The 11,590-nt window shown below is 43.6% G+C and overlaps 1 protein-coding gene across 1 annotated transcript; it reads right to left on the bottom strand.

The window, feature by feature from the left end:
• Positions 1-276: 276 nt before the first annotated feature.
• LOC123135919 (uncharacterized) lies at positions 277-3,018 on the bottom strand. Its single transcript, XM_044555165.1, has 2 exons — positions 1,848-3,018; positions 277-1,054 (listed from the first exon to the last, which is right to left on the bottom strand). Exons 1-2 carry the CDS (start codon positions 2,974-2,976, stop codon positions 1,002-1,004), a joined length of 1,182 nt encoding a protein of 393 aa, XP_044411100.1. The 5' UTR covers positions 2,977-3,018; the 3' UTR covers positions 277-1,001.
• Between the last annotated feature and the right edge of the window lie 8,572 nt (positions 3,019-11,590).

Raw genomic sequence — 11,590 nt, forward strand, 5'->3', positions numbered from 1 at the left:
CGTCAGAGTCCAGCCAGCGCCGCGAGCCAGCGGAGCGGAGGTCGAGGTCATCGGAGATGCCACGAGGGGACGCCATGGATGGCGCGGGGAGGGGAGGGGCTGAGGAGGAGGGCTACCGGCGGGGGGTCGGCGACGACTGGGTTTGTGGGGGCTGGGTTAGGGGGAGCGCGTATCTTCAACCGCATTCAAGAAAGATAACTATAAACCTTTAAATGGTGTAAGGTATTGCATTTATCACATATGTAAATTCCACTAAGAATTGAGGGTGACAAACTATAATATGAATATCTTGATTAATAAAATTTCAGACTTGTAGAATTTTTTAATGTTCATAACTCTTCAAATATTTAGAGCTTATATCTAAAAATAAATTATAGACACTGAAATTTATTTAGTATACTAGATAGGTCATGTTTTTAATGGCATATGAAATATGATGTCTACTTCATTATTGCTACTCCCTTGGTAGTGGATAAACTATTACCTCCTATGAGGCATGATGAATGTGGACTCTTGGATCATGTAGAATCGACGGTCCAAAACTATATGGGAGTGTCTTAAAAAAAGTTGAGAAGCTAATCTGCTTACACATGTGAGTTAAGAGTGAAAAACAAAATATGCTAAGAAAATATATAACCAACTTGCCTAAGAGACCTAGACTAGTATAATTGTACAATAACTACAAGCAAACAGTAGGTATTACAAAGATCCCAAATGGACAGCAATGTGTAATGGCAGTTGCTACAAGGGAAGTTAATCGTACTAGGTATTGTTGGTTATCAATTAACTGCGCAGAAGGAACAGCAAACAAGCTGCAGTCACTCTCGATAAATCCATAGCCATAAAAATATCAAATGCAATGTAGCAACCAGTAAAAGTAAAGCATAAATATATCCATGTAACAACGACAAAGGAATATGTTTCATTCAGTTAGTACTTGAAGATAAGATTACCTGCTCAATCAAATGCATCACGATAGCATATCTATCGGACCAATCATCTTATGTATTGGGCAGAAGTTCAGCTCCACCACGTCCACCACCAATGCCCATGCCTACATGCAAATGAAGTCAGGGAATGAGCAACATTCCAACGAAAAGTCAAATAGATATGAGGGTGCATCGATGAGATATTTTGATAAACTCACACATATAATTTCAAGAAAACAATTCAGACTTAATACAACATAGGAGTAGATAGACAAAAGCCCATTTACTATCAAATGGAGAGAATACTCTCAAAAGAATATATACTCACTAGTGTCACTAATGAAGAATATGCATCCTACGACTATTAGCTGATCCAGGCCATATTGTGCAAAATAAAAATATATTCAAACTAATAAGTTCTAGCAATAAAAGTGATCCCGACTATTCATCTTTTTAACAAATTTAGTCAGAAAAGATTAAATAAACTCGACTTATTAACTCTGGCACAAATGAAATTGCCACTTGCAGCATTACTCTTCTAAAAGTGATAAAAAGGAATTGGCTGGTAAATAAACCAAGTCATCGTTATTATGGATTCAAGAGTCACCCAGCTGCCACCGGCTACAACTAAGGGAACTCGAAATTACAATACAGTAGAGTCACCTTGCTATAGAAGCAAAACTGGCTAGCTACCACTATAGATGTTTAGATCACATCACAACCAAAGAAAACACTACAGAACAACATCGCTATATGTTGCAGAGATCATCAAGCAGCAAAAGAAACAAGTGATATGGCATTATGTCACTACTTGAAATTGTTAGCTTAACACGAAAATCTGCAAATAGCATTTAATCAATCGAATAACAAAATATATCTTGATTTTGTTATACCCACATTGTAAATGCATGCTATTACCTGCAGCATACACACTTTCAAGTGGATGATAGCGAGACAAGAAGTTAGTTTCACCAAGGTTCTTGAACTGCAATGACTGAAGCTGGATCGTGAACACGTCCATTTCTGTCCACAGGAACACCACATTATTGTCCTCAGCAAACCCTACTACCATCGGAGGCCCTCTCTTCTTTGAACTAATGGAAAGTAGCTTGTCTAGCTCAATGGTTTTTCCCAGCACCCATGACGCAACACCATCAGAACCGGCCTTCCACTTCCATAATTGGGCAGTGAATTTTGACAGAAAGAGGCCACCAAGCCCACCACCCTCCGCCGGCATAACCGCGAATTGCCAATTACCATTAGCATAGATATTCACTGGCACATGTATCACGCTTAAGCTCTGCCTATCCAGATCAAACTTGAGGATGCCAGCCCGACTGTCAGTAAGCAACCAGTAAAGGGAGTGCCCAACTAGGACAGCAGGAGATTCTATTGCGATCATGGTGGGAAGTTCGTGCCTAGAAGCCTTGGGTGGAAGCATTGTTGAGAAGATATCACCCCATTCGCCAGTCTCCGACGAGTAAACCTGAGCCATCGCTCGTGTATGCTGTTGGTCGTCTGTCTCCGTGGTTACCAATACCACCTGGAAGTGTTGGATGTCTCCAGCAGCGCGAAGCACCGCCCCACTGATCGGCACCTTCTTCGCATCGAATCCCGGGGGAGTGGCAATGCGATGCAGTTCGCTGGTGACGGGGTCCCACACCAGGACCTGGAGCCGCCTCACATGGAAGATGAGCACGAGGCCATGGCGGCACCCGAGGCATATGAAGTTGTCGTTGACCTCGTCTTCGTCGACCTGCAAGCAAAAGTGGCCATCCGGGACACGATTGGGGGCCTCCATGCTAGATGCAAAGTATAAATGGCTGAAGGACCCGATGAGAGGAGGGTTGCGGTGGTGGTGGAGGCGGAAGCGGCGGGAGAAGCCGGGGTCGGAGATGAGGCGTCGCCAACGCTTGGAGACGACGGAGGACGGATCTGGGGGGAGGCGGAGGAGGATCTCAGAAAGGAGGTTCTCGTCCTCCAGCGGCGGCGCGGCTGCCGGCGAGGATGGACGGCGGCGGCGCCGGCGGCTCATCTCGCAGCTCATGGGGAATGGGGGGAAAGTGTGTGTGGTGGAGAAGAAGCAGCAAGCCACGATGTGGAGTGAGGCTGAAGCCCAAAACTCTTTTTCTTTTCAGGAGAGAGCCCACTACCCACAAACAGTACCTAAAGGCTAAAACCGTAGATTTTTTTTAAAAGAAAATCTTGATACGCAGATTCAAATGTATAAACTACAGGACAACTCGTAAAAATGTGAACAACAGGTAGCTCTGATTTTGATGATGAGCCTGGAAGGAGAGATGTGCAAGTGTTGTGCCGATTTTTCTTTGGAAAACGCTACCGCTCAACAAGCGGATGTTTGTGCGTGCGTCCATCTCCTCCTAGCCATCGGATTTGATTTGGATCCAACGACTTAAAAGCAAGCTCTACCCTAGTACAGTTCTTGCAACTCACCTCTTGTTTCAGTTGGCTTGACCGAAACAAATCGTTTGTCGCGGACTGAGCACTCACGCCCAGCAGCCAAGCCGAGCGCGATGGCTACGGAGGTCAACGCCATCGAGCGCCGACGCCTGTCACCACGACGTACGTCCACGTCCACTCCAAGTTTCTACAACAATATCGTTGGTTGTTGTGGAACAACGGCAGCGAAAGACGACTGTGTTAGTGCGCGATGTGGCCAGAGATGTTGTTGCAATTTTTGCAATAAGGATCTAATTACAAAAAATAAGACGCGGCGGGAGATGTGTTTGTAGTTTCTGCAACAAGGGTCTTGTTGCAGAAAATTAAAAAGAAGAGTTCTGCAACAAGTGAAGAGGGGGTTTCGCCACAAAGGCCTTGTTACAGGAAATTAAAGAAAAAGAGACTTCACAACATGAGTTTTGTTGCAAAACATTAGACAAGATCAACTAACAACTAGCGTCCCAGAATTGGACGGCTCGCGTGACGACGGATCTTTTTGAAAAGATCCACCGGCCGAAGCGAAGCTCACCCCTCTTTTTCTTTTGCAAATAAATGTTTTGCCGATTTTGATGACAAGTGCACATTTACACATATCCCCCCCCCCCTCCCTACATGAATTCTTACCGATGTGTCGCCGATGTATACCAATGTGTCAGAATTCATGTATGATGCCTCCGCCCCCTTTTTCCTTGAGGTAAAAGGGAGGTGAATCATTTTCCCTCCCCTCCATACGTCTTCGTTGATTGGAGAGGAGGGAACCACCCCGACTCTTTTCTTTGGTTGTACAACAAGGACTACATCAATGTGTGTCTCCTGGAATGATGTTTCACCAATGTGGGTGTCGACGTCTGGATAAGATTTCCTTGGTCCCAACTCCATCTATGCCCTTGGATGTTGGTAGCGAGGCGGCGGTAAGAACAACATCGGGAGTGGGACGGTATTCTTTGACTCTGCCCTTGTCTCCAACAATGCCTACTCGCCCAGTTGACAAACTTGGGAGAAAATGTTCATGACTTGGCCCAAAAGTCGTTATCTTGGGTGACACAATCAATGGGTGAAGGAAGATGCCAGGCTAATAGCATGGAAGGCAAGCTGAGGGCAGAGGATCACACATTTTTCCTCGACAGTGTCAACGCCACGCGTGGGTCTGGGATAAAAACAAAACTAGGTAAATCATTGATAAACGCGCCACAATGACATGGGCTCTTTAGCCACACATCCTCTCGGGCGACGGCACTTCCTCGGGGTTCAACGACGCTAAGTGGTGACAACGACAGCTGCAAAGAGCCCTAGGGGCTTCGTTATAATTCTTCTAGGAGTTTTTCTGCAGATTTTGCTGAGAGTATCCACTCATTCTTTCTCATAGTGCCAACGCGTGTGCAACACTTTCACACACGTTTATTTTTGAGTGAATTCCACATTTTACCCCCTAGATATGCATGTATAACACTAATTACCTAGTCGAGTGGAAATTCGTCTAGAATACCCCTTTTAGAAGCTCTGGACCTCCATTTTCTGATTCGTGTTCACTAGACAAGGTGTGAGGTGACGCCTGGGGTCCAAAAATATCTGAACGAGGAGGAGGAATGAAACAGTTGTACAAGAGAAGTCTGGACATGATCATCAATGATGCCCCCGATCTTTACACATTTTTTACGAATCATTTACGCATCACGCCGATCCTATCTAACATAAACAAGAAAAATGCAAAACTGGGGTAAAATCGTGCTAAAAGTCTCCAGAATCTAATTTTCGATAGGAATTCCACTAAATGGGGCACTATGTGTCACAAATGTACAACTACAGAGTAAAAAGTGAAATTTGAGAAGGGCGTTTCGATGCTCAGGCTCATCTGCACCCGGTTAGAAAAAAATTGTAAAAAATTCAAAAAACCCACTTTTTTTTATACGGTAGACAATTTGATGCGTGAGGTCCGCTCCAAATTTTAAGTCATTTGGACATCTGAGGAGCTCTCAACAAAAAAGACAAATCAGGCCAAAACAGTAAACGAACAGTAAACATTTTTACGTACCAAAATTTTCTTTTTGCTGAGAGCTCTTCAGCTGTCCAAATGATTTGAAAATTGGAGCTTGCCTCACGCATCAAATTGTCTTCCGCACAAAAAAAATGAAATTTTTTCTAGTATTTGTTTTGTTTTTTTCGAGTTCAGGTGCAGAGATGGATTTTTAGTGAAATTCACTCTTTAATATTTTTAGGGCATTGCCGCTGTTTAACGGCCGTGCCATATAATCTTCTAAAAAGAAGTTGCAAAGAATTTTCCTGGCACGCCTGTGTTTTTTCGCCTTTTTTTCTCGAATACGCACAAGCATGTGTATCATATATTTGTTGGGGAACGTAGTAATTTCAAAAAAAATCCTACGCACACGCAAGATCATGGTGATGGCATAGCAACGAGAGGGGAGAGTGTTGTCCACGTACCCTCGTAGACCGTAAGCGGAAGCGTTATGACAACGCGGTTGATGTAGTCGTACGTCTTCACGATTCGACCGATCCAAACACCGAACGTACGGCACCTCCGTGTTCAGCACACGTTCAGCTCGATGACGTTCCCCGGGCTCCAATCCAGCAAAGCGTCGGCGATGAGTTCCGTTAGCACGACGGCGTGGTGACGATGATGATGTTCTACCGGCGCAGGGTTTCGCCTAAACTCCGCGACGATATGACCGAGGTGGAATATGGTGGGGGGGGGGCACCGCACACGGCTAAGGAATAATCCGTAGATCAACTTGTGTGTCTATGGGGTGTCCCCCTCCTCCGTATATAAAGGGGGAGAGGAGGAGGGGGCCGGCCAAGAGGGGAGGCGCGCCCTAGGGGGGCAAACCTACTCCAAGTAGGTTTGGCCCCCCTTTCCTATTAGGAGTAGGAGAGGGAAGGAAGAGAGGGGAGGGAAGAAGGAAAGGGGGCCCGGCCCCCCTCCCAATTCGGATTGGACTTGGGGGGGGGGGCCCTCCTTTGCTCCTTCTCCCTCCCTTCCACTAAGGCCCAATAAGGCCCATATACTTACCGGGGGGTTCCGGTAACCTCCCGGAACTCCGGTATAGTCCCAATCTCATCCGGAACCTTTCCGGTGTCCAAATATATCCGTCCAATATATCAATCTTTATGTCTCGACCATTTCGAGACTCCTTGTCATGTCCGTGATCACATCCGGTACTCCGAACAACCTTCGGTACATCAAAACTTATAAACTCATAATAAAACTGTCATCGTAACGTTAAGCGTGCGGACCCTACGGGTTCGAGAACTATGTAGACATGACCTAGAACTATTGTCAGTCAATAACTAATAGCGGAACCTGGATGTTCATATTGGTTCCTACATATTCTACGAAGATCTTTATCGGTCAAACCGCATAACAACATACGTTGTTCCCTTTGTCATCGGTATGTTACTTGCCCGAGATTCGATCGTCGGTATCCAATACCTAGTTCAATCTCGTTACCGGTAAGTCTCTTTACTCATTCCGTAATACATCATTTCATAACTAACTCATTAGTTACAATGCTTGCAAGGCTTAGGTGATGAGTATTACTGAGAGGGCCCAAAGATACCTCTCCGACAATCGGAGTGACAAAACCTAATCTCGAATTATGCCAACTCAACATGTACCTTTGGAGACACCTGTAGAGCACCTTTATAATCACCCAATTACGTTGTTACGTTTGGTAGCACACAAAGTGTTCCTCCGGTAAACGGGAGTTGCACAATCTCATAGTTGCAGGAACTTTGTATAAGTCATGAAGAAAGCAATAGCAACATACTAAACAATTAAGTGCTAAGCTAACGGAATGGGTCAAGTCAATCACATCATTCTCCTAATGATGTGATCCCATTAATCAAATGACAACACATGCCTATGGTTAGGAAACATAACCATCTTTGATCAATGAGCTAGTTCAAGTAGAGGCATACTAGTGACACTATGTTTGTCTATGTATTCACACATGTATCATGTTTCCGGTTAATACAATTCTAGCATGAATAATAAACATTTATCATGATATGAGGAAATAAATAATAACTTTATTATTGCCTCTAGGGCATATTTCCTTCAGTCTCCCACTTGCACTAGAGTCAATAATCTAGATTACATAGTAATGATTCTAACACCCATGGAGTCTTGGTGCTGGTCATGTTTTGCTCGTGAGAGAGGCTTAGTCAACGGGTCTGCAACATTCAGATCCGTATGTATCTTGCAAATCTCTATGTCTCCCACTTGGACTTGGTCCCGAATGGAATTGAAGCGTCTCTTGATGTGCTTGGTCCTCTTGTGAAATCTGGATTCCTTTGCCAAGGCAATTGCACCAGTATTGTCACAGAAGATCTTCATTGGTCCCGATGCACTAGGTACAACACCTAGATCGGAAATGAACTCCTTCATCCAGACTCCTTCATTTGCTGCTTCCGAAGCAGCTATGTACTCCGCTTCACATGTAGATCCCGCCACGACGCTTTGTTTAGAACTGCACCAACTTACAGCTCCACCGTTTAATAAAAATACGTATCCGTTTTGCGATTTAGAATCGTCCGGATCAGTGTCAAAGCTTGCATCGACGTAACCATTTATGACTAGCTCTTTGTCACCTCCATATATGAGAAACATATCCTTAGTCCTTTTCAGGTATTTCAGGATGTTCTTGACCGCTGTCCAGTGACCCACTCCTGGATTACTTTGGTACCTCCCTGCCAAACTAATAGCAAGGCACACATCAGGTCTGGTAGACAGCATTGCATACATGATAGAGCCTATGGCTGAAGCATAGGGAACTTCTTTCATTTTCTCTCTATCTTCTGCAGTGGTCGGGCATTGAGTCTGACTCAACTTTATACCTTGTAATACAGGCAAGAACCCTTTCTTTGCCTGTTCCATATTGAACCTTTTCAATACTTTATCAAGGTACGTGCTTTGTGAAAGTCCAATCAAGCGTCTTGATCTATCTCTATAGATCTTAATGCCCAATATGTAAGCAGCTTCACCGAGGTCTTTCATTGAAAAACTTTTATTCAAGTATCCTTTTATGCTATCCAGAAATTCTATATCATTTCCAATCAACAATATGTCATCCACATATAATATTAGAAATGCTACAGAGCTCCCACTCACTTTCTTGTAAATACAGGCTTCTCCAAAAGTCTGTATAAAACCATATGCTTTGATCACACTATCAAAGCGTTTATTCCAACTCCGAGAGGCTTGCATCAGACCATAGATTGATCGCTGGAGCTTGCACACTTTGTTAGCTCCCTTAGGATCTACAAAACCCTCCGGTTGCATCATATACAACTCTTCTTCCAGAAATCCATTCAGGAATGCAGTTTTTACATCCATCTGCCAAATTTCATAATCATAAAATGCGGCAATCGCTAACATGATTCGGACAGACTTAAGCATCGCTACGGGTGAGAAAGTCTCATCGTAGTCAACCCCTTGAACTTGTCGAAAACCTTTCGCAACAAGTCGAGCTTTATAGACAGTTACATTACCGTCAGCGTCAGTCTTATTCTTAAAAATCCATTTATTCTTAATGGCTTGACGATCATCGGGCAAGTCAACCAAAGTCCATACTTTGTTCTCATACATGGATCCCATCTCAAATTTCATGGCCTCTAGCCATTTTGCGGAATCTGGGCTCATCATCGCTTCCTCATAGTTCATAGGTTCATCATGGTCAAGTAACATGACTTCCGGAACAGGATTACCGTACCACTCTGGTGCGGATCTTACTCTGGTAGACCTACGAGGTTCAGTAGACACTTGATCTGAAGTTTCATGATCAATATCATTAGCTTCCTCACTAATTGGTGTATTTGTCACATGAACTGATTTCTGTGATGAACTACTTTCCAATAAGGGATCAGGTACCGTTACCTCATCAAGTTCTACTTTCCTCCCACTCACTTCTTTCGAGAGAAACTCCTTCTCTAGAAAGGATCCATTCTTAGCAACGAATGTCTTGCCTTCGGATCTGTGATAGAAGGTGTACCCAACAGTCTCTTTTGGGTATCCTATGAAGACACATTTCTCCGATTTGGGTTCGAGCTTATCTGGTTGAAGTTTCTTCACATAAGCATCGCAGCCCCAAACTTTAAGAAATGACAACTTTGGTTTCTTGCCAAACCACAGTTCATAAGGCGTCGTCTCAACGGATTTAGATGGTGCCCTATTTAATGTGAATGCAGCTGTCTCTAAAGCATAACCCCAAAACGATAGCGGTAAATCAGTAAGAGACATCATAGATCGCACCATATCTAGTAAAGTACGATTACGACATTCGGACACACCATTTCTTTGTGGTGTTCCAGGTGGCGTGAGTTGCGAAACTATTCCGCATTGTTTCAAATGTAAATCAAACTCGTAACTCAAATATTCTCCTCCACGACAAGATCGTAGAAACTTTATTTTCTTGTTACGATGATTTTCCACTTCACTCTGAAATTCTTTGAACTTTTCAAATGTTTCAGACTTGTGCTTCATTAAGTAGATATACCCATATCTGCTCAAATCATCTGTGAAGGTGAGAAAATAACGATATCCGCCACGAGCTTCAACATTCATCGGACCACATACATCTGTATGTATGATTTCCAACAAATCTGTCGCTCTCTCCATAGTACCAGAGAACGGTATTTTAGTCATCTTGCCCATGAGGCACGGTTCGCAACTACTAAGTGATTCATAATCAAGTGATTCCAAAAGTCCATCAGTATGGAGTTTCTTCATGCGCTTTACACCGATATGACCTAAACGGCAGTGCCACAAATAAGTTGCACTATCATTATCAACTCTGCATCTTTTGGCTTCAACATTATGAATATGTGTATCACTAATATCGAGATTCAATAAAAATAGACCACTCTTCAAGGGTGCATGACCATAAAAGATATTACTCATATAAATAGAACAACCATTATTCTCTGATTTAAATGAATAACCGTCTCGCATCAAACAAGATCCAGATATAATGTTCATGCTTAACGCTGGCACCAAATAACAATTATTCAGGTCTAAAACTAATCCCGAAGGTAGATGTAGAGGTAGCGTGCCGACTGCGATCACATCGACTTTGGAACCGTTTCCCACGCGCATCGTCACCTCGTCCTTGGCCAGTGCTCGCTTATTCCGTAGTCCCTGTTTCGAGTTGCAAATATTAGCAACAGAACCAGTATCAAATACCCAGGTGCTACTACGAGCTCTAGTTAGGTACACATCAATAACATGTATATCACATATACCTTTGTTCACTTTGCCATCCTTCTTATCCGCCAAATACTTGGGGCAGTTCCGCTTCCAGTGACCAGTCTGCTTGCAGTAGAAGCACTCAGTTTCAGGCTTAGGTCCAGACTTGGGTTTCTTCTCTTGAGCAGCAACTTGCTTGCTGTTCTTCTTGAAGTTCCCCTTCTTCTTCCCTTTGCCCTTTTTCTTGAAACTAGTGGTCTTGTTGACCATCAACACTTGATGCTCCTTCTTGATTTCTACCTCCGCAGCCTTTAGCATTGCGAAGAGCTCGGGAATTGTCTTGTCCATCCCTTGCATATTATAGTTCATCACAAAACTTTTGTAGCTTGGTGGCAGTGATTGGAGAATTCTGTCAATGGCGCTATCATCCGGAAGATTAACTCCCAGTTGAATCATGTGATTATTATACCCAGACATTTTGAGTATATGCTCACTGACAGAACTATTCTCCTCCATCTTGCAGCTGTAGAACTTATTGGAGACTTCATATCTCTCAATCCGGGCATTTGCATGAAATATTAACTTCAACTCCTGGAACATCTCATATGCTCCATGACGTTCAAAACGTCGTTGAAGACACGGTTCTAAGCCGTAAAGCATGGCACACTGAACTATAGAGTAGTCATCAACTTTGCTCTACCAGACGTTCACAACATCTGGTGTTGCTCCTGCAGCAGGCCTGGCACCCAGCGGTGCTTCCAGGACGTAATTCTTCTGTGCAGCAATGAGGATAATCCTCAAGTTACGGACCCAGTCCGTGTAATTGCTACCATCATCTTTCAACTTTGCTTTCTCAAGGAACGCATTAAAATTCAACGGAACAACAGCACGAGCCATCTATCTACAACAAACATAGACAAGCAAAATACTATCAGGTACTAAGTTCATGATAAATTTAAGTTCAGTTAATCATATTATTTAAGAACTCCCACTTAGACAGACA

The sequence above is a fragment of the Triticum aestivum genome, chromosome 6B (assembly GCF_018294505.1).
Source record: "Triticum aestivum cultivar Chinese Spring chromosome 6B, IWGSC CS RefSeq v2.1, whole genome shotgun sequence".
Classification (NCBI taxonomy): domain Eukaryota; kingdom Viridiplantae; phylum Streptophyta; class Magnoliopsida; order Poales; family Poaceae; genus Triticum; species Triticum aestivum.

Coding starts and splice junctions, on each gene's coding strand:
- LOC123135919 (XM_044555165.1), bottom strand. CDS start 2,976: ATGAGCTGCGAGATGAGCCGCCGGCGCCGCCGCCGTCCATCCTCGCCG. Junction 1,055..1,847: donor TGAAAGTGTGTATGCTGCAG/GTAATAGCATGC, acceptor ATTTGCATGTAG/GCATGGGCATTGGTGGTGGA.